Source organism: Manduca sexta, unplaced genomic scaffold (assembly GCF_014839805.1).
Source record: "Manduca sexta isolate Smith_Timp_Sample1 unplaced genomic scaffold, JHU_Msex_v1.0 HiC_scaffold_2107, whole genome shotgun sequence".
Lineage (NCBI taxonomy): Eukaryota > Metazoa > Arthropoda > Insecta > Lepidoptera > Sphingidae > Manduca > Manduca sexta.
This window is the reverse complement of record NW_023593038.1, coordinates 3,084-27,417: the sequence shown is the minus strand read 5'-3', so window position 1 is coordinate 27,417 and position 24,334 is coordinate 3,084. Positions and strand designations below refer to the sequence as shown.

Sequence of the window (24,334 nt, the reverse complement as noted above, 5' to 3'; positions counted from 1 at the left end):
GCATTGTGTAGTTACTGTAGTGTTCCAGTTTGAAGAACATTGTAGCCAGTGTAACTACTGGACATAACAAGACTTAACATCTCATGTCTCTAGATGGCGAGCGCAGTGGAATACCAAACAATACTTCGTATTTCAAGATGTTAGACGGTGTTTCTACTGTTTATGGGCGGTTGTATCGCTTACCATCAGTCGAACAGCAAGCTCGTCTCGTCATTCATAGGAATAAAAAAATCCTAGGTAATATATAGGTTAGATAAAAGGAAAAATACAAGGTGTAACTTTGATTGCAGGAAAGGTCTCTCAGAGGCGGCGCGACTTCTTGTCTTGTATAAAAAGTTAATCGATCATCCATATTTATACACAGCCTGCGGCAATGGACGATGAACTGCTGTGAAATTGGCGGCCGCGCGTTCGCTTTACACCGACACAAAGTAATTTAGCTTGCCTCGGTGGTCCAATGGCAGAATATTTGGTGAAGATGCACGAATTCGATTTCGAAAATCATCAAAAGTTGCGGATTTACGCGATGACAATATTCTAATTAATCACTTCATGAAACGCATTACAAAACGCGGCTAACTTTTTTCTTTTTTATTTACGTGTGAGTCATTTTTGCTTATCTCAATCTCCATCAAATTGTCTCGGCTAAGTTTGAATACACTAATTGCGCTTCTGTCTATACATTTGCGAACGTAAACCTAAAATTTTCTAAGTCAAAATGTTTTCTCACAAATAACACACCATCATATAAAAACCCATGCAAATCGACTAATAACCCGCCTGACGTATCGCACTTTCTAGATGTAATCTCAAAGCGCTGGACCCGCTAACAGTTTTGTTTCCTGCTTAGAGATGTTATCTTCTACAAGTTTTTTATTTTCTTGCGCTAGTAAAAGCTACTGGTCATTATTGCATCCTTGTTTTGTTTGTAAATCGCTAGACTATGTTCAGTCCCGCATAGGTGTTAGCAAATCTGACGTATCTACTAGTATTTCAGTGTTAATATCTTTTTAGGAATAAAATTGTCTACTTTACGTCAATCCAATATGTCCTATCTGTATGCAAAATCATCAAAATCAGTTTAACCGTTTCCGCGTATCTTTTTAAATGGAAGGAGTTTGAGCTACGTATCATATAGCGGACCCCCCCCCCCCCTTCCAACAACCAACTTATACAGCGAATATAAAAATTACCACTGTAATTTATCGAAAATATATTATTCACATTGGATTTAAAATGCTGTAGATATTCTATTCAGGGACAAGTTTAACAAGCAGGGGAAATTGTTTAAAACCTTCTCATACGTTTTTTTAAAGCCCATCTCTCCCAGTAAATAGTTTCCCGGCTCACCTAATTATCTGACAGTTTGTGGTCATAATGATTGCAATTTAACAACGCTTCCTGTAACGTAACGAGACCGCATGACATCCAGTTATAGATCACAGTATCTGCTGTTACACCTGTGGAAAAACTTGCGTACTTATAAGACATCTATTTAAAGAAGCCTAAGGCAATATCACGATGATTGTCTAGCTATTAATGTTTTTTTATGTTACTAAAGAGACTATGCCGCCTTCTCACCCATCGCCGCAATTTCTATAAGCCTGGATCGACAGTGGCACATTTAATGACATCCAGTAGTCAAGATCAGCGATTCCCTGGGAATACCAATCTATCTTGAGCCTCTAAGGAAATTAATCAAATAGAAAGACAGGGAGGAGTTGGTATGTCATGTCAGTAGGTAAGATTTATTACCTATAACTGTTTTTACCGACACGTCATTGGGTCAAATTATAGACTATACGGTCTCAACCATCCTTACATCTTGTATGGCAGGACTAAATATTACATTTTAATAACATAGAGCAATGGAGTTCAACTCTGGACATTTATTTATTAAATTAATAGATAATTTTAGAAGTAAATTATAAAGTACAGTATAGTCCAAGAGTCATCTCCTTAAGAGCTATTACCTCGTTTAACAGATACCAGAATCATTCCAGAATTTCTTATTGTAGATTTCTAATTAATTCAAATGTATCAGCTTGGTTCCTAAACTATATTTAGCGAAATTTCGACAAAAACACACTTCCCACGCCACAATACGAGTCCATACGCCTCCAGGGCGACATACATCAAAACGACAAGCCATACGACTAACAAATACGTGCAGAATCAGAATAATACGTCATCGAAAGAAGCCGAGCGTTGATTAATTGTCTCTCTTCGCAGCCAGCAATTTCCGCGGCTGCTAACTGCATAATGATCATGCTCGGCGTGGATGGTAAACAATTATATTCATATGTTGATGAACGGGTGAGACCAGTTCATTCAATTACTCTTCGTAAGTTGTAGAGATTTAGGTTGTTTGGAGAAATGGAGAAGACCGCGTACACATTATATTATCATTTTGCCGCTATGATGATAATAACGTTACCCTCGTTTATAAAATTTTAGATTCTTTGTTTTTGTTTAAAAACGACAAACAAAATTAAGTTATCTTCCACCTAAATATACTCACCATACGACCGAGAGTTCGCTCCGTGACTAAGAAAACTGCAAAGTCTTCGAAACTGTAGAAAATTATCATATAAATACCGCAATAAAATCCGCAAAATAGTTTTATTTTAATGTCTAACATTCGCATAAATATAAACATCATTAAGATATATATCATAATGATCACTCATTAAAGCACATATATGCTGTTTGGAATCCTCTGCTCCACAGGGTGGCCGCCCACACCTATTTTTATGCTCCATCGACCCGTTTTATTACTTTCACTGCGATTTCTTTCGAGTTTTTGATCGCTATCGCCTTTGATATTTGCTATAAAGTTATCAATTCGTGAATTCTTGAAAATAAATTTGGACTTTTTTAAAATGAAAAGATATGAATGTTTTTGATGCCAAGACCGATATAAGAAAGGTCACGGAGAATGAAGAGAAGGTTTTTAGGTTAGTAGTTTAGTGTAATTAATTCACGAGAAAATACATTTACAAATATTTACAAAAGGAAAATAATAACATTACGAACGGTATAACAGTATCTACTTTACTTCTTAAAGTGGACTTGAACTCAAAATATTTTAGAGCACCTAATAAGCCACTTATTAATGGACTACCGAGACGAATCTCTAGAGGTGCGAATCCCAAGGGCACATACCTCTGCCTTTTTAAAATTATGTGTGATTTCTCTGTGAATTATCGCTTGCTTTAACGGTGAAGCAAAATATCGTGAAGAAACCTGTATACCTGAGAAGTTTTCAATAGGAATTTTAAAGGGGTGTGTGAAGTCAATCAATCCGCACTAGGTGGTGGATATGGACAACGTGGTGAATTAACGCCTAATCCCTCTCAGTAGTAGAGTAGGCCTGTACTCAGCAGTGGGACAGTATATAATACAAGGCTGATATTATTATTATTCACAAGCCACTACAATATATTCTAGTATTTGCTATAGCAGAGGCCCATCAATAAATAATAAATCATACATCGATACAATGAAGCACACACAGAAACTAAGTAATTGAAATTATTGAATTAAAGTATATTATTATTAGTTTATTATTACATTTCTTTTTGTTTCTAAGGCTTCTCAAACTTCATAATGACGGGGCTAATATCGAATATATAAATGAAATGAATAGCATCAAACGAAATCACGATAAAATCCCTAAAATGAATTTTATTTCAATAATTAAACACTAGCAGCTATTAAAATTATTCACACAGAGGAGAAACAGCCACCGTGAACGTTTGATAGCAAATTTCTTCTCACTTTCTTTGTTTCGGAACTGTTATACGTTGTGATCGTAAATTCAGTCGGTTATTCTTGTTTCACGGTTGTAATTCGAAGCAATTTTAGATGTTAGCTCGCTCGTTATGACGCCGTCTCCACGAAATATTTCAGTAACATAGTTGAAATTATTTAAATAATTATTTGGGTGTTTAAAGGAGGTTAAATTTGCTAGTTTAAGAGTCTGGCTTGAGCTGTGTTGGTGTAGAATTATTTTCTTATTTAGAAATACAGTGATAAACGTGTAAAACTTAAATTAAAATTTGAATAAATATGTAGTAAAAAAATGATCCTTTACATTTTGTCAAGTAGTTTTCTAACTTGTAAGTCTCTGAGTAGTTAGTAACTACGAACGAAATGTCTCTTTCGGTCGACATACAGCAAACAGCGGCACTGTTGCGTACTAGCTTGGAGAATAATTAATCCTTGTATCTATTTACTGACTATGGATATTACCATCAGCTGATATCATGGAAAGTGCTATTGAGCATATTGACCCTACATTCATCATCAGGCATAAGACAATCTCGTTTCATACTTCTACTCAATTTTAAAACATTATTCTGGGGAAAATAGATTCAGATGATAAAACTTGTCAAAATATAGTCAATTCGTATAATATACCTAGAGTTAGTCAAAAGATTACAGAACATGGAGGAGTTTTCAGGACAGTTCCACATTATTGTAATATGACTGTACAAATTACTTTCGACCAACATAACTACGAACGTACTGCTAATTACAACGTCAACGTAGGCCATATTTTTCAAACTAAATACATAATTTGCGCACGACTTTCATTTCAATTTCTCCACGTTGATGTAATAGTGTTAAAAGTAAATAAAATATAAAATGAACGCAATTCATTTATGTAGCAAATTAGAGAAAGCGTCCATTTGCATTGAAGAACAGTCTTTACGCGATGACGTATGGGTCTGGCTTTGTTTGCGATGGTAATGGAAACGTACGTAATGAGCATGCAGTGGGTGGCAAACTAATTATTTATAATGAGATGTGCCTGTGATAGATAAAGTTAAGACTGTTTCTTTCGGTGTCAAAAGCGATGATAAAATGACAGTCACGTAGTACTTCTTTTTCTGTGTCGTTTTCTTCTTGACTGAAGGTTGTACCGCTTTGGTAGGCTGGGTGCTAGCGCTGAGGAGCTGTTTCCACTCCGCCCTGTCTTGTGCCTGCCGCAGAACATCCGTGACTAGGATTCTCATAACCTCTCTGATTGTGTCAAACCATGGTAGGTGATCGACCTCTATCTAGGTCCTTTGCCGTCTATTCTACCCACCACGACCAGCTTATCCAGATTGTCTGACTGCTTTCTTGCTACATGGCCAAATTACGAGAGGATTCGTTAGTAACAGATTGTAGCACTATTCGAGTCAGATAGTACATACATCTAGAATCACCACGATAGTTTATATCTTTCGGTATCAATCCAACTGGAAAATGTAGAGACACAGTGTTGACATATTTGTGTACATAATAAATTGGCTCTCTCAACCGAGATTGTACTACTGTCGCACAGGAATCTGAAAGACTATAGGCCTTGAGATTCTGAGTTCGAATCTCGTGTTTCCCTTCGACTAGAATTAACTGAGTAACCCGGAATTAGAAATTATCCCATGGCGACACACTTAGCTCCTGGCGAGGGTTGGATAAAAGCTTGAGGAAATATTGGTGCTTTAGTTACGACTCCAGATATTTCCCGGAGTGTCAGCTTCTATAGTTCCCATGTCCAAAGCAGTAATTTTGCCATTCCAAATAAAACCTCTTCCATTCCAACAAAGGCACAAAGTTTAACTACATAACCGCAACTATAGTTAACAAATAGCTCTCACAAAAAAATTTCCCTATTTGTAGCCGTACATGGTCTGAAGAATGCTCAGGTCATCCACCTAGACAAATTATCTTACTTTCAAAGTAACCGGAGAAAGTATAGTAATCATAAAAATCTTAGTTTAGCGCCAATTGATTCTGAAAGTTATTGTGTTTACGATTAAAATATATTCTTGTTTGTTATATAATTTAACGCAATTTAGTTACGTCAATATTTTAATCGATCGAGATTTTCGTGAAATCTTTTATAACAATATTTTAATTTTGTTAAATATGAACACAGTGATAATTGAACGTAAGGGGATAACTTTCTGTTTCTCGTCCTGCGGATAATGAGGCTTCCGGAGGCTCAAATTTCCCTAATCCTTAATCCTTTCCTTTAAAACTGACAATGCACCCATAATGCCTTTAGTGTTATAATATGTATATTGGCAGAGGAGAAAAAAAAAACAATATACTTAATACAATTGCATTGTCTTGTTTTATTTCGATGGTAAAGTTGAGATGCTATATTTCCATCTCCATAAAATAGTTCAGTAGTGGTATGAAAAGTACATTTTAACTCGACCTGGGTAATTTCTCGTTGTCGATATATTTGAGGCAACAAATAAATTATAAGAATACTCAAACAACTATTTATACTCCTCGATGGCGTGGTTGTATTACGGTACTACTGCAGTGCTGAGGTCTTGAGTTAGATCACCAGGTCGGGTTTATTTCTCAGCATCTGCCCGGAGCCTGGAATTTATGCCCGACATGGCGATTGGCTAACACGTCACGGGACGGAAAACACACGGTAGAAAGTGACTGGATCTCTGCCTACTCCTTTGGGGATAAAAAGGCGTGAGTGTGTGTAATAGAACTAGACATTTTTTAAACAGTGCTGCTCGACGGCAAAATACACAAAACTATGGCAAGTTTACGAAGATTGATTTCAGCAAACAAGAGAGTAAGCAAAAAAAAATCATATAAAGGTGATTATTTCTAAGTCATTTGTTTGTCTGGTTCACGATGTGTAAATTATGAGATCGCTGACAAATGTTCCGTCGAATTTGTGAGCCAATATTTCGGCCCAATTTACTTCGTTGACTGATAGCAGCGACCATAAGCCGTAGCCCGAAAACCGGCAAAAAAACTATAATATTTTATTATTAGACGTATATTCTTTTAGACAAATGTTTGGGGTATGAAAAAGGGAGTATCTACATAAGTTTATGATATTACAAATGGGTTTTTGATAGTTTATTCTGAGTCATAAATTTTTATCATTATTGATTTCCAGAACACAGCATTTTCTATCACAAAAGACTGAAAACTAGGACAAAGATTATAAAAGGGAATTTTCTGGAATTTCCATAATCGATTTACGTGATCAGACGACTTATCTTTAAATCCTAACTTTCCTAATTGGAGATTTAAACTTATAACGAAGTCAATTAAACCGAATCTGCTTCGCTCGCTACTTCTCTGTGACTCTGCGTTTGAATTTCTGCGGACTGTCGAGCTGTCAGGATTTGCCTCAGATAATGAATGTCTGCAGTCGGTTACATAATGTGTGGTATTTCTACATATATCTATAAATTTATTATGTAATTAAATTATGTATTTACATTGTAACAAGTTACAATGGGGCTGTCATGTCTGTTAAAGATAAATACCCCGAAATTAAAACCAAGATTTAAAAAAAATCTATATATTTTACGGTCGTCCCACATGCAAACTGTCTTGAGCATTCCTTCCATATATTTATGGCGCATTACAGACAAGATTATTACAAATATTTACGAATAATTGCCTAAAAAAACAACTTTACATCTTTTTGTAAATTTAAAACTACTAAAATGATCCATATACATTACAATTGTTTATCTAATAATGTTGGTTACAAATAATTATTACGATGTGTATTTTAAGAAGAGATGTAAGGATCAATAATTTTAGTAGCATTTGATTGTAATATTAATGAAGCAATATCTATATTATAAAAAAAAATAAACAACCAAAGTAAAAATATCAATATATTGTAGAAATATTAGGTAATATTTTCGTATATGTATTATAAATTTCGAATAGATAGATTCGAAAAATAGAAGTATCGTACCGTTTTGCTGGAGGCACCGGCTTAAAGCAATGCTTGTAAGATTTCAAGCATAATCAATATTACATGACCTACTTGGTTTTATATTAATTAAAATGTAGGTTTGTAAATAATAAATTAATTTGGAGGAGGTGGAGCGTAACATTGCTCCTTTCTAAGCACAGGCGTATTACCGTCACTCTCCTAAAAATATATCAAAGGCAAAATTTTTATTTTGTAGTCAACACAAGAGATTCCTATTAATTTAGCGTAAGAAAACAATTAGTAACAAAAAAAGTCTTATAAACTATTTTTTTCCGAGAAAAGGGCCTTTACTTTTTAAAATTATCAACCTTCTGTTTTTTTTTAGGAACTGCCGCGTTTATCACCATGGGTACCCTGCTAATGGTGTACAAGCGATCCCCTGGCTTAGCAACCACGGCAGTGTCTATGAAGACTTGGTGGGCCCTACCGCTATCACTGAGGGTGCCAGCGGACGGTACGCTGACAACCCGCAGCTATTCGGTCACGGGGCCCGAGAGGAAGAAGAGAGAGGATAGAGGGAAAGAAGAGAAGAGGAAGGAGGAGGAACTTTGTTAGGATGGTTGGAAAGGAGAGGGAGGGGAGATGTTCGCGAACCCTTATAGGCCTCAATGTGTATTTGGCAACCAAGAGGTATGCATATTACACTTTGTGCCTAGAGTCGCGGCATAATGTTCCCCCGTGCATGGGCGTGCATTCGGTGTGAAGACCGAGCGCACAAGAATTGCCTCGGTGGGGGGAAATTTGGATTGGAAATAATAATATTGTGTCAAAAAATTTAAGACAAACATACACCAGTAACTGTTGTTAACAAAGTGCCGAAAAAGTCAGTGTGAAGAACATTTTCATATTGTAATATAAAGTACATATAGGAGATGTCTAACTCATTTAACTTTCTACAGTATATCCTACTCAATAACAGTTGGCAAATATCAAATATAAAACTTGTTGCTATTAAACTCTCATCAGGCGCCGAGCGCTGAAAACTTAACTACCATAATTATTTAAGGCGCTGTATCAGTACACGAACTTAGTTAATCAATTTGACTTCTGTTGTACTTCAATTCCGTGTAGACCGTCTTCCGTATGTTAATATTTGCTTAGTGAGAGATGGAAATATATGAAAATTAAATGCTTTGTTATTATAGCAATTTTAACAATAAATATCTGATCTAAAAAGTAAAAGCATAAAAACAAGATAATAGTGGCTTATGTAAACAAAACGCAGTTAAAACTAATACCTACCTAGTACATGATATTATTGGGAGCCCAAATTATTAAGGGCCAGCATGCATAACGATATTTCATGTGCAATATTTATTATTACAATCACTAGTGAAAAAGCGGAACAAATTACCTTTTGTAATATTATTATTCCAACACTTTCGTAAGACGTAGCTATTCTAATAGATAAAAAAGGTTGTTAAAGTATGCACATACAATGTAGTTTTATGAACTGAATTACACTGTCCTCAAGAATACGATACCATAAACAAGTAAAGTTGAAGCAAAGCGACAAGACTCTAAGACCTTGTTCTTCTTTATTAATAAAAAATATTTATATAATTAAAGTTTTTTATTAATAATAAATATTGGTCTATAACAAGGTGAAAACAAAGACTAAAGCGATTCAAAGCCGAAGCCTCAGCACGGTAGCATAACACAGGCAATATAACTACTCCATCAATGGAGATGGTAAATTTTAATTTTATCAATAAGTATAGACTTCATTTCCAGCGTGGTGGATTTAGGCCTAATCCCTCTCAGTCGTAGAGAGGGCCGTGCCCAAGAGTGGAACAGTATATAATACAGGGCTGATATTTTGTATAGACTTCATTTGCAATCTGATAACATGAAAGGATATTTCTGACATTGAAATTTCATTTCAATGGCATAAACAAAGGCTTATCATCGATGCTTATCCATATGTTTCTTTACTACCTATAAAAGAATCATAGATGCCACATGATTGTTAGCATAGTTTGTAGTTGTCTCTAGGATTTTGCTTTAAAAAATCCCCGTTCAGTCGGACACTCTTATTTGTTACCAATTTATTTTTGTTATACATAAAGTATATACGTTAAAAGTTCGATTATTTAACTACAGATAGTGACAACCTAGACGCAGTCACTTTGCGAGTTTGTTCACCTATGACTGTCTTGGTCCATCGCTCTTTCTGACAATGTAGGTGACTCATTTATCGATTGTCACCCAATATAATGCTTGGTCGGTAACCTTATGCAAGCCCTCGACATATATTTGAACCGTAAGAAAACAATAATGTGAAATCGTCCGAACCGAATCAAGGCCATAATGTTTAATAATTCACAGTGAAAATTCATCACCTGTTTAATTTGTTACGAAATGTTTTTTTAATTTGTTACCAATCAATTTGCAGGCTCGCTAATTTGATTAGATAATTGATAAGCTTAACTGAATTCGTCGGCCGATTAAAGTTTTTGTGCGATTAGGTTTGGCCTTTTTCAATGGCTTTGTCGACGACGGATTTATCGCGTATATTGAAGTTTTATTGCTGTTAAACATATATGTAAATTGGTTGCGGGTTAAGTGGCAAAGAATGAACTAAATAAGATGTAGTTTTCATTAAGTATTAGTGAAATTCCAGGAAATTCAGATACGTGTTATAAGACATCAAGACACGAAAAATGTCTGTACATCCCTACACATGCAAAATTACATATAATTCTAAGACTGGGCTAAGTTAAAAGGTAGGTTTTGAAAACTCTAGGTGGCTTTTGATCCGATATAAACCAAATGCCACACAAATATTTATATTTTATATCCAAATGTAAGGATGAAATTTGTGGTTTTACACTTCAAAGCCATCTGGGCTTGTTGTAACTATCAGACTTATAGTATTTGCTCATTGACAAATTTATGTGTCATATAAATCAAAATTTTATTTCATTAAGAATTATTAATGCAAGAAATTATTAGATTAGTATGAGTAATTTCTAATATGAGTTAAACATTTCCAGAAAGTACCGTATCACAGAAATGTCTAATAAAAAATGTCACCCATAGCGGCCCGGGTTGCGTAAACCAACGGCCCACTGCCGCCACCAATCAACTGGAAAGCAAGGTCTTCGACCAGACTTATTGTTTTATTTCACCCGAGCTGTTCTCATTAGACTAGTCTAAACAATACCACAGGAAGGAAACGACCGGACGCGGGCCCCGACACAAACCGTGAAAACTATCACACCCCGTTCCACCGAATTTAAATTCACTATAAATAACCGCCGCAACACCAAAATGACATCAGTTGTTGTGCGGTAATACATTCTAAGATGTTGTCAATTGTTATTCTCGCTGTAGTCGGTTCGGCGGTGGCTAACTCCCACAAAGTTGAGTTGGCTGATGAGAAAACTCCTTACGACCATATCAAAGGACGTTTGGACGCGATCAGGACCGATGTGGTATCAGGACTTCCTCTGTCTAGCAGCTATGAAGTAGAAGAGAGTCCAGAAGAACACTTGGATGGAGCTGCTTCAACTGTGTTGAATACCGTAACTGGAGTTGGAGTCGGTGGTATTGGCGGAGTTGGTGGTGTTGGTGGACTTGGTGGTATTGGATTGAATCAAGGGTTGGGCCTGGGCGGGATCGGATTGGGCGGTCTTGGTCTTGGACAAGGATTGGGTATCGGTCTTGGAGGAGTGGGCGCTGTTGGCGGCCTCGGCGCTGGTGCTGGCGGTGTTGGTGTCGGCAATGGCGTTGGACTGCTCAACCCTGGCCTCGCCGGCTTGGGAAGTTTAGGCTACGCCGGTGGTCTGGGAGGCGGTTTAATCTACCATCCTTATTTAGGTTCTCAAATTGGTGGAGGATACGTTGATAAGAAGGCATACGATGCCGCACAAAAGAAGGGTGCTGATGAAAACGTGGAAAAGATTGAAAAGAAAGCTGAAGAAGAAACTAAACATGGTCAAGAAGGATACCAGCAAGGTTCCGCTGCCGCTAAAACTGAGAAGGGAGAATCCAGCTTCTACAAAGACGAGGAAGCCAAGAAGAAAGCTGCCGGTGACGAAAAATATTACGAGGGTGGACAGAAGCTCAACAAACATGGTAAATCATTAAATTGTTATCTATATTAGTTGCTCTCAACGTTAATCATCCTTTATGTTTTCACTTTTCCGTTATCATTTGTGTTTCTTATTACGGGTCATTGCGGATTGGTAATAAACTTACAAATAACCTACGCTGATAATAATTTCAAAATAATGATTAAATTGTAAGAGATATAGTTACTAACTTTCTTATGTTTCTTTAAAATTGATAAGTTGATTTTATTTTAAATTTTTAAACTAAAAATAAACATAGGTATGTAACAAACGGTTAAAAAATATAAAATGGTAAGATTATCAACCTAGAGCGCATTCAAGAATAGCTATAATGCAAATATTTCTTAATTTATTAACAATGCCTGCAATTATACTCATACAATAACTTTAGGTGCCAACGAGGAACAGCTGAAGAAAGCCAAGAGCCACAAGAAAGGACACGTCAGCAAGGGTTTCAAGACTTCCAGCAGTAAGAATGAAGAGGAGAAATCTGAAAGTTTCTACGACGAGGCTCATGATGAAGCGGACCATAGGGTTGCTGGGCAGAATGCAGGTTCCTTCGGCGAGAACTCACAGCAAGGCTTCAAGGGAGCTCATGAGGAGAAGATCTTGGATGCCAACGCACAAGGAAAGGAAGGTCATCACGTGTCTGAACAGAAGATTGATGACAGCAAAGCTAATAAGGTGGGTTATGTTCATGATAATTATTTTTCCATTGCTTCCTGGCCTAGTGAACTAGGATCTAGCTATGACAGATATGACAGGTTTAATTCCAGCATGATACAAATGTTTATGTAATTAGCAAATATTTGATTCAGTTTTAGTGTAGGGCCAAAATCTAAGTCATTCGTTCCTACCTATGACACAAGCGTTGATTGTTAATTGACTCAAGATTAGTTATAACTACTATTTCATTAATTGCAACCTTTTATCGCCACAACTATACCTACATATTCTACTTTATATCTAATAGAAAGTACACTTAATCTGCCACAATAAGGCATTTTAATATGTAACTAGAAATTTGAAATTATACCATATTATCGCGAATATGATTGATCAATCCATCAGGCTTACTACAAAGCCGAGAAGTTGATTGTTCAAAATCAGTCACTCGTTAAATAACCCTCCCAAATATATGAGAGAAGGAATCCCTCGAGAATTGTGAAGCGACAAATTGAATACGGCTATTCATACACAAGTTGAAGCTATCATATAGGTAACGTGATAGATAATGCACGCATGGTTTGCTGTGATATCCAACACATGAAGTGATAAGGTACTAAAGTAATACGCGATAGGATCTTGATGACAATATACCTACAACAAAAAATACCTGTTTTAACCTCAAGTTCAAATAAGTGGGCACTTCATTACTCTCGCATAATGCCTTCGTAAGGAAGTCAAGTCCGAAACTTCTAAAGGACTGTGTAGAAGTGTTATTGAATTAATTCCTTTTTTATCTTTACTGTGGTTTAGGCATCTGGTGCTAAAAATAATCAGAATTAAACTTTATTGTTTACTTATTAAAATAGAGGCAACCGCTTGCGGCTTTGTTCGCGTGAAAAACTGTTAATCATAAAAGTTGCTAAAACACTGTATATCCTAGCGGCATGTATTTAAAAAATCTGATTTTCAAATTATTATTTCATATGAGAGCAAATTACCGGGATATAATGTTTTAATTTTAGTTTTAACATGGTCTACTTGTCTGCCAAATTTCATCCAAATCCGTTTAGCTGTTTCTATGTTTACCTATAACAAATATCTAAACATTTTCACAAACCCACCCATTTATAGTATAAGTAGGCTGGATTAGTTAAAAACTTTCAAGAAAAATGAACCTCTTATAGTTTTTATTTCGAGAGAGTTCCACAGAACTGTCATTTGTCCAGTTAGAATCAGCATTATAACGAACCCAACGAGGCTAAATAAGGATAACATAATTTATTAAGTTTTTATTTTTCATCATAATAACTTCTAACATACAAACATTCGAGCATCTAAACATTTTCAGAAATGTTTTCATTAATATTAATAGGTAAGATAATAAGCAAGGTTAAATCAACTATTTGAGTACATTGACTTGGCAGAATAGTTGTAAATATTGCGTGCTTGGTCCAATTTAAAAAAAAATAAATACCCCCTTAATATAAGACTCAATATAGTAGCCGATATATGTATGTAATATAGTTCTAACGACCCCTGAAAAGGCTTAATAAACGAAATTGTTAGGAGCAATAAGGTTCAAATTTCGAACTCCCAGTCAATTCAATTTTTCTGGTTTTGAAAACCTCTTTAATACGTTATTGGCATTGCGTTCGAGCCTCAATACTTCAATATGCTTGCACTTCACTGCACCTCAATACCAAAAAGCACTTGTTTTACCTTTCAAAATTATAGGTGTGAAACAGGCACTCACAAAATATTTTATTTATAAAGCCTGTTGCGTATTTTTCGCCGTAAAGCCTGTATTTTATGCATGGATTTAAAGCCGTTACGCATCTGCGCTTAGCAAATCCACTGAAAGTCTATTAAATATTTATGGTATTCTAACTTGGCGGTAGTGCATGATGTTATATTATATGTAGACTCATCGAAATTACTGTCTTAATAATTGTTCGGATGAGGTAGGGTTGCGATTATTGAATGATAAGCTAGCATAATAAAGGCACACAAAAGACTTATCATCACTCACTTACCATCATTTGTACTAGTCACAAAGAAATTCGAAGAAGAGAAGAAATGAATTAGCAATTAGAATTTTAAACTGTTAAGTTTAGAGTTTACAATTACTTAATCGCCAAATTGTTCATAGTTTTTTTAGTCTTGACGTTCCATCGTAGTTCGATACAGGGTTTTATCGCTATAATAATTCCTAGGTAAAAAAAATCTACGATTTTCGCGATCTGTTCTTTTAAGCTTATTCTTGTTACAGAGTTATTGTAGGCAAATTGGAAATTTCCGAACACCCTATCAAGACAATTCAGTAAAAAGTAGGCAAAGTCTAAGTAAATTCCCTTTACATGCTCATTAACATCATAACGCATCATATGTTACCTATATATTCAGCTCTATCTCGTATCTACCTCATAAAAATGTCACCCTTATTATAAAATGTAATTATAACGGTACGTAACCATTTTATCAGTAAATAGAATTATGCATTTATTATTTACAAGATTTTTTTTCGCGGATTCGTCCGTATAAAAGTTTTTAGGGTTAAAAGTCCAGCTTTATATTTTCCGGGATGAAATTTAGCCTTCCCAGGGTCTCAAACTAAATATCATCGAAACGAATTCGGTAGTTTTTGAGTTTAACGTATTCAGACATAAGCGACGGGGGACATTGTTTTACAATATATAAGAATGATTAAAAAATATGTATTATTTAAATTAACTTAAATAATACATATTTCTTTATTTATACTTACTTACTTTATAATTAAGTCCTGAAATATTTTAATGACATTTATTCTCATACTTATTATAAAGTTGGTTCATGATTTTGAAGGTGCTAATGGTTGAAATAACTAACTAAATGAACGTGAACTACATTATTTCGGGTGCTGTTATTTATTTTTCACCCGAGGAAAGACACTGTGCTATTTAAATGCCACTAAAATTATTGATTCTGTCCACCTACAACTAAGGTAACCCATTTTAATTATGCACAGAACACTAGATAGCCAATTTATTAGGAATATTACAGTAGTTTAAAAATTTCCAAAACAGTTTTAAAATAAAATCCCATACATTTTACATATTCCCGCCCGCAACTAATGCAAATTAAATATATCTCTAGCAATGTTGAGTCAATAAACGATGAATGTCATTTAGCCGTCTGTATAAATTTATTCACTCATAAACTACAACTACTTTTGGAAATTAAAGATATATCAGCAAGGTTTATGAATCGTAAAATTCGAACATCTGTGTAATTCAATAAATCTAGTTGTAAAATAGTAATAATCTTGAAATGTGAACAAAACAGTATTGCCGTAAATTCAATCATTTTTACCATAAAAGTAACTATTACGAATTTCCATCTATTTAATGTAACAATATTGTTTTTTTTTTTTGGTTATATGGCAATGTAAAATACTAACTATAGTGTTATACTCGTACGGATTCATGCTTTGTTAATCAAAATAATTTTAATAACTTCTGGGGTCTTGAATTCCTATCTTATTACACGATGTTTTCATACTAATATATCCGAAGAAAGACGGAAAGTTTTAAAAAAAACTTTAACTTATTCATATTATTTCCAGGGCGAATTCCTGCAAAAGGGCTATAAAGGAGGAGCGGAACAGCTGGAGAAATTCAACAACCTCGGAGCTCATGCAGTCCACGGACACCAGGAGGCGACCGGCGGCTACCAGCAGAACAAAGGCATCCTGCCCATCCACTAATCCTCGCACACAGCGGGCCGAATAACATCAATATAAAAGCATGTCTATGAAAACGATGTTGTTTTATTTGACATTTTTAAGCCCAAAAGAAAGTGACCTACACTTTCTTCTGTCATTGATAATTATTTATTGGAAGCTGATAAGCCCGACTATACAAGACTTATGTTTTGTTAACAACAAAATAGCGGTTACTAATATAAACCATATTGCATCACATGCATTCGAGAATGCCAAAGATCGATTAAATCAACAATTCGCATTCTTCTCCATTGAAAGCCGAATCCATAACTCGTATACAATTAGGGTGTTTATTAAGACGACCGCTTGCTATCAAGTATTCTATGTTTTACGGTTAACTTCAGCAATCTGCTATAAGTAAAATATATTCCCACAAAACATAACTGAAGGTATAACGCAGATGGAATTTGGCAATACATTGAAATATCACCAAGTTTTCTGATTATACCGATGCAAATGTAGTTGTTACTACCTGTATGATATATACTATATACGTAAAAGAATAATATCAAATAACAAATTACAATCAGAACTTTATTAAACTTTAAGATATTAACATGCAGTATAAAACTAACAATCAAAGTAACAACTAAATTATAATTAAGTGCACAATATTGTTCCTATTGCTTCTTGCTGTGGTTGAAGTACCAGTTATTTTGGGACAGTACCCAAGGACTGTTAGACAAATAACCAGATTCATTACTGCGCTGACTGAGACGAGATCTATAAATAAAATTTAAAACTTCAAATCTTATTGTTTCTACAAATAACGTCTATATTATTTTAAAAAAAAAAAGGAATGATCTAAGAACGTAGAAGCATATTTACAATTCTCCAACACATTAACCACGTCAATTCTGTCTGGAAATTTAAAATAAAACTACAACATTATTTTTAATATTTGCGCAATTTAACACAATCAGAAACATGATTGCGTTCAATTTGTTGAATCGTAAACTGAACGGAATTACGCCTTCGTCAAATAATTTGAAAAAAGAATAAATAAAATTCGCATTAGCCTCGCCAGCGATTTGGGATCATTCATTTGAAATACCATTAGAGGTTCTTTAAAAATTGTTGTACCCGGCCGATTCTGGAGTGGGCGGAGTGAACACCGTTGAAGATATCTTGTTGGACGTATTTGAACGCTGAAATTAAATCATCATCATCATCATGAGCCAAAGGAGGTGCACTGCTTAACAGAGACCTCCCCTAGAGATTTCAGAAGGACCTGGCAGCGATCCATCTTGCGAGTATCTGTGACCTTTATCAGATCATCTGTTCAGGAAATTAAGTATCTTATAAAAAATATAATACCTTCTCTAATATATAGGCTTAAAGGTAAACCTTTTCGGTAGTCCGAGAAGGTTTACCTTTAGCCTTACCATCTACCTAGTGTGATTTGCATAATTTGATTTCTTATGTTCCGTGAACAGGAAGGCTGTAGTCTTCGGAACGTTGGGAGAAAATTATAATATAAATCTAGTGTAATTAAGTTATTGTTTATTAAATAGTTCAGAAAAATTATGAACAAAGCGTGGTTGATTTTATATCAATTTAGGTTTAAATAGGAATCGATGTGTTTGAAATAAAAATAAATTACTGAATAATTCTGAGAGCGATGAAGTTGCGAAAATATCGCTTCAATGGTCTACTGGAAACTGGCAAGGTCGGGCAATCAAAGGCGTGAACCTTTCTATTCGAAAAATACACGTGAGTTTCCAGAACAAACACACAGCGCGGCGAAGCGATAGATTCGTTTGAGAGCGTTGGCACCCAGTATAGCGAAAGAAAGGCTAGCGTTGAAGCTAACGAACGTTTTAACTTCTACCTTATCGATCTAGATAACAAGATCGAGGCAGCTGTTTCTAGGTACATAGATTTAACTACGTACGACGTTAGTAAGTAAAAAACAGGTTTCCGTACTATTTGTTAAGAATCAACAATGATTCCAAATTAAAAATATTCATATATGCATAGGATTATTTTTATGAGTTCCTGTCATTGTTTCGGGGATTTTTATTTAATAGCTTTAAATAATTTAACGGTGACTATTCGTTAAAAATATACAACAGATATCGATATCACTAAATAATCAAAAAATAAAGTTTTATTTAGTAAGGCGGGTAATTACCAGAGTTTTTATTAGTTTTATTGTAGATTGATAACCTCTGACTTTTAAACATGCTGTTTATCCATAGACAACATGTGTCTCGCTATAGACAGGGGTGTCAAACATGTTTAATTCTAATCCCATGTGCTCACAGTTATTACGTTATTATTATAATTATAATTTTATTACCTAATTTTAATTTCATTGATTATTTATGTTTTATTGATTTGATTCTTTATTGACTATTGGTTAATTTTATGGTTTGATTATTTATTGTTTTTTAAGCTAAATTGTATAATTGTAGTTGTTGTATTTTTGTTTTATTTTATTTAATTCATTTTTTTACTGTTTTGTTACTCATATTTTTTATCGTTTTTTATTCTAGTTTTCTTTGACGGTTTAAAATTATACCTTTTATATTGTTCTTAAGTTGTTCATAACTTCGCATGCTGTGGTCATCTTTAATTGTAATTACATATAGCTCTATTAATTATTATGTTTTGTGTATTTGTTCGTGTTTATGTACATTATGTTGATGATCCTATAAAAATAAATAAATAAATAAATTACGTTATTAAACATTTCAGTACAAATTTGACTTCGTTTTACGACAAACTTTTGCTTGACGTCGCCTAGAGTGATCAAGTCTTTGTAAAATTGTAGAAAAAAGTATTTTATTGCACAATAATCAGCCTATGCCGTACACTGCTAAACGTAGGGCTCCCAAAATGACCGCCAATTATCCTGGTTTTGAGGATCCATTCCCTATCCAATGCCTTTTTAAGTCATCGATCTATTATGCCTAAAGGCACCCTACGCTATATCTTATAACGGTCTCCACTAAATAATATGCTAATTATAAATATAATTACCTGACTATGAGCGCTGAAATTGGCTGATCGCTGTTTACTTAACCGCGTTGGGGTCACGAGGTTCGACTGATACGGCTGTTCAAACATCATTGCGTTATCACATATTGCTACACAATTTAACAAAAATAACTAAATAGGAAAATGGGAATCCCGCTAACAATTGATGTTTTTATGATAAACATTAGCAGGATGTTAAACTTGTCTCATTATGATAAACAGGAACTACCTTCCTCTGTTCTCTCCCTCTTCTTAAAATAATGGAACTTTCACGCAACATATTAATTTTTTAAACAATGTTCAATATTTTACTTAAAACTCATGGGAGTCAGAGGTGCAATCAGGGCACTCATTTTTACTTCGTATGTGTTCCACCCACGTATGAGTGAGATGATAAATGACGAGCCTTTCGGATATGTTTCATGAATAACAAAACAATGTAAATAATGCAATTTTTATGCAAAATTCTAGAGTACCAGAAATAACTATAAAATATTATATAAATAATGACATAAAGTAAGGTCGTGCCCGATATGGCGATAGGCTCGCCCCCTATCACATCATGGGACGGAACATACTTGGCGAAAAGTGGGTGCCCTAGTTGCGCCTCTGCATACCCCTTCGGGGATAAAATGCGTGATGTTATGTATGTATGTATGTATGTATAAAGTAAGGTAGGTATAATTTTGTCCTAAACTAATACAATTTCGAGTCGTTATTACAATAGGTACCGAAAGAAATACATTTTACGATAAACTTACTCTTCTGTATCAATTTATGTCATGTAAGGATAAAAATAATCGAATATGATTAAAGCATACCTATTAGTTATATTATTATCATATTATAATAACATCTTTAGCATCTTGCCCCATCCCGCTCGAACATAATTTCCATACATTGCAAAAAGGATTTGTTTTAATTATGACTGGTCGACTATCAGTGTCTCTTGGTGCCGAAATTACTATTGGTAACCCTCAAACATTCAACATCCACATTGGGCGCTTGGTTTGTAGAAGTAGAAGGCTGTGGTATATGCACAGCATGTGGTTTTCTCATGGAGAAATACAATCCTTTTAGAATCTAAAATATACGTACCGTGTATGGAGTGCTCTTAGCTGGTCTCTTACTCGCAACGCTGCTTTGAATGAAGCTTGGAGATATGTTGCTGCCCGGCGATATTGGGATGTTAAACGGGGATGTATGCTCTATAATATACATGAAAACCTCACTCTCTTGTACTTACATAGTGGCGAAATGTGAAGTTTTCTAAAGGAATCCCGACACAACATATAGGTACTAATATGCATAAATGTGGTCTGCAAATCGTTCTAATTAGATTTGACAAAAATTACGAAAGGGAAGCTGGCAAGAATCGGGTTATATGGACCTTTCGCCACTGCACAGTAAAGAACTAAATTTTAATTAAAGTATATTAAAACGTTAATGCTCTAACTTCGGAACTACAACCAAGTCTCGATAAAAGTATTAACAATAAGTAGAAAAATATTAGTCAAAACTTCAGTCTCAAATAATGAAACGAATGAAATTTAACCACAAACTTCGTAAAACAATAATCACAAACTTACTTGACTGGTTCGCGAGTTGTGCTTCCAAATTCTTTATAATTTTCTGATACTCCTTCAGCTGTTTGTGTTGTTGTTGACACAAATCAGTCATTCGCTTCAACTCGTTCCGAGCTGTATAAAATTTCTTTGTCTGCGAATTATGAAGAAATGTAAGAAATCCGGGGTATTCATGAATGGGCACGGACGAATGTTTTCAAAAGGGAATTATGAACATTTTTCCCCAATGCGGTTTGAATCTATAAAATCTAGATTTCAGATAAATTTTAATTTTTGAATTGAACTCAATCGACCTTGTGGTAGGATATATTTTATATCTGCTCTGACAGCGACTACCGTACACAAGGTGTTAATACCCGTCATAGTGGCCCACGTAAATGTGGCGCGATTCGGGACCAGCCTGTGTATATCCGCTTCGAACAGGCCGACATAATTATGTCGACTATAATAAAAAAAAAAATATCAGCCCTGTATTATATACTTGCCCACTGCTGAGCACGGGCCTCCTCTACTACTGAGAGGGATTAGATTAGATTATGTCGACTGCCAAGGAGTAATTATCTCTCGTCAGTAGTCTATTGGACCCCACTCCACTTACCATCAGATGCAGTGGGATCACTTTATAAAAAAGAACTCCTGCCAGAATATTTTCGTGTTTATTATCCTCTCAAAGGAAATGTTTAGAGGTAGGGTAATTTTTCAAACGTCAGATAAAATTTATCCATCAAATAAATTATAACCTCACTGAATATAAAAGAAACAAATTGAAAACTTTGTTACAGATTTAGCCTGTGGCTCAGCTCACGTGAAAAACTTTTTCCGGGATAAATATTTTTCCGGAATATTATAAATAGGCTGTAGCACTCAGGAGTATTGTAGCTTCCTATTAATGAAAAAAAAAATATAGTTTTTTAAAATTAACGCGTGAAAACAAACAAACTCTTTAGCTTTATGAAATAGCGTAGATTATCCAACTGTCGTTTTTAATTCGTTTGTGATGTGTTTTCTCCGTCGAATAAATTTTATCTGATGATTGAAAAATCAGCCAATAATTATGTAATACTAATATATTACTTTTTATTCAACTAAATAGTGGGATAGAGGAGTTGCTAGCTTGATGCTAATCTCTATGTCTCCTTACATACGACAGTCCCGCCACTAGAACTTGAAATACAAAGCAATTTTAACAAAGAGAACTGCGCTGGACATCCTGAGAGAGTGGATGCTAAATATCAAAATATTTAGTATTTTCCAAGAATCTAACGTATTTTCAGATTACAAGATTCACCGTCTACGATAAACGAATATCCCAATCTAAAACAAAATCTAACAAATTATAATAGAGACCCTTTTCTGAACCGAAAAAACGTCACCAAACAGGAAATTGAAAACGAGATTCAGACCCTCCGGCAAATATGAACAGTTATAAATAGATTCTACCTTTTCCCCAGACGCGAGATAAATATTGACATTTAAATACCGACACAGCCATTTTATAGTAAAAGTTATTCCGAAATTCGACGGTCCCTGCGTATATTGCATTTTGCAGATTCAATACTTTCCGTTGGGTTTTCGATATTTAACGGTCCTTATTAAAATGAACTGCATTTATTTAAGACAATAAGGATCGAAGTGCTTATCGCCATGATAATAAATACTTAACAAGCGATATATGTTTCCCTTAACAAGCGATATATGTTTTAGTCCCTACGCAAAGGATTGCGCCTGCAAAATGCAATTTTGCAGATTCGATACTTTACGTAGGGACCGTCGAATTGTAATATTTGTTTATTTTTAGACGTCTAGATGAAAATAAAAATATTAAATATAGAATGTACGTCATTAGATATTTTTTTGTGCCTGATGGTAAGTGATACGACTGCCCATAAACAGTAGAAACACCATCCAACACCTTGCATTACAAATTGTTTGTTATTCCAATGCGCTCGCCATCCTAAGACATGAAGTAATATAAGTAGATTTTACTGGTGGTAGGTCTCTCATATGTGAGAATCCGTCTGGGTAGGTACCACCGCAAAGTCTATTTCTGCCGCCAAGCAGCAATGTGTAGTCACTATTGTGTTTCGGTTTGAAGGAAATTGTAGCCAGTGTAACTACTGGACATAATAACACTTAACATCTCATGTCTCAGGATGGCGAGCGCAGTGGAATACCGAACAATACTTTGAATTCAAGGTGTTGGTTGGTGTTTCTACTGTTTATGGACGGTCGTATCGCTACTATCAGACCGGCAAGCTCGTTTCGTCATTCAAAGCAATTAAAAAATAGTAATACTTATAAGAAACTTATGGAAAAATAATGTCTACAAACAAAACACTTACCGACTGCAAAAGATACGATATCAATCTCCTTCGATGCTGCCTCTGGAATTGTAACACTTCGCACGTTTTCTTAATTATCTCTTCTGGGTCTGTGAAATAGTCTTGTATCTCTTGTTTCATCTAAAATTATAATGAAACGAAATATACGCATTGCGTATGTCAACGAAATCACATTAGACATGCGACAAAGAGAACAATACCAGGAGGTTCTGTATATATCAAACATACGACCTGAATTTAGTGCGCAATGATGCTTTGTTCGCTTCTGTTATAAAATAATCCTTTAATTTATAAAGAAATATTTATCGAACAACATCAGCAAGTGAATAAGTAAAGCACACGCTTTACAGCATACATCTTAAAATTCTTATCTTTCGTATCCAAGGGACTTGGCGGAACCCTAACTTACTACGTAAAAAAATATAATTTGAAAATTGTAATTTACATACGTCTGGGACGAGTTTCATAATAGAACATGGCATGCGGCATACTAAACAGGTACTTTCTTTTAAACCTAAAAATAAGAAAATATTTTTCAACACCAGTGCGTCTCTAACTTGGACTATGTTGTTAGGTACTACGTTTGTACAAACCATTGCCTAAACAATTGTTGCAAAACATATGACCGCATGAAGTTAAATGGAGCGTTATTCCAGGTTCCAATTGAGCAAAACATTTATTACAATGAATCCAATCCATTATTCATTAAAATTCAAGAAATCAAAATTAAATCTTGTTTACATAATTAAATTACTGTTTCTTCAAATTTATTATGGAGGCAAAGATCATGGCACCATACAGCCTTTTCTGGGACAAAAATTATTTAGGAAAATATAAGTTCTTTAACAAAAAGATCCTACAATAATGCATTCGGCATACAATTTTACTACCTATTTAATAAACATTTAAACATAATATTGCCCTAAAATATTAAATTTACTATCTCTTTTTGCATCATTCTATTTTATTTAAGTCCTTTATGTTGATAAGAATTCTTTTCATAGAAACCTACTTAGCTCTAAATTTACAAAAAGCAATGTAGAGAATTTTTTTTTAACAATTAAAAATGTTAAATCTCAGAATTTAAAAAAAATATAATATAATATGGATCGTTAAAATTATAATCAATAGAATACACAAAATAAAAC

At 34.7% G+C, this 24,334-nt stretch overlaps 2 protein-coding genes across 2 annotated transcripts; one reads left to right on the top strand and one right to left on the bottom strand.

The window, feature by feature from the left end:
• The first annotated feature begins 10,425 nt into the window (after window positions 1-10,425).
• LOC115440364 (ATP-dependent RNA helicase glh-1) lies at window positions 10,426-16,311 on the top strand. The gene is made up of 4 exons (XM_037445776.1): window positions 10,426-10,494; window positions 10,765-11,848; window positions 12,236-12,528; window positions 16,118-16,311. Exons 2-4 carry the CDS (start codon window positions 11,077-11,079, stop codon window positions 16,256-16,258), a joined length of 1,206 nt encoding a protein of 401 aa, XP_037301673.1. The 5' UTR covers window positions 10,426-10,494; window positions 10,765-11,076; the 3' UTR covers window positions 16,259-16,311.
• Window positions 16,312-16,789: 478 nt separating this feature from the next.
• On the bottom strand, window positions 16,790-23,976 carry LOC115440328 (probable E3 SUMO-protein ligase RNF212). The gene is made up of 8 exons (XM_037445777.1): window positions 23,780-23,976; window positions 23,636-23,700; window positions 23,187-23,306; window positions 20,848-20,977; window positions 20,357-20,466; window positions 19,262-19,336; window positions 17,360-17,424; window positions 16,790-16,999 (listed from the first exon to the last, which is right to left on the bottom strand). The coding sequence occupies exons 1-8, from the start codon at window positions 23,883-23,885 to the stop codon at window positions 16,897-16,899; spliced, it is 774 nt and encodes a 257-aa protein (XP_037301674.1). The 5' UTR covers window positions 23,886-23,976; the 3' UTR covers window positions 16,790-16,896.
• Window positions 23,977-24,334: the final 358 nt, after the last annotated feature.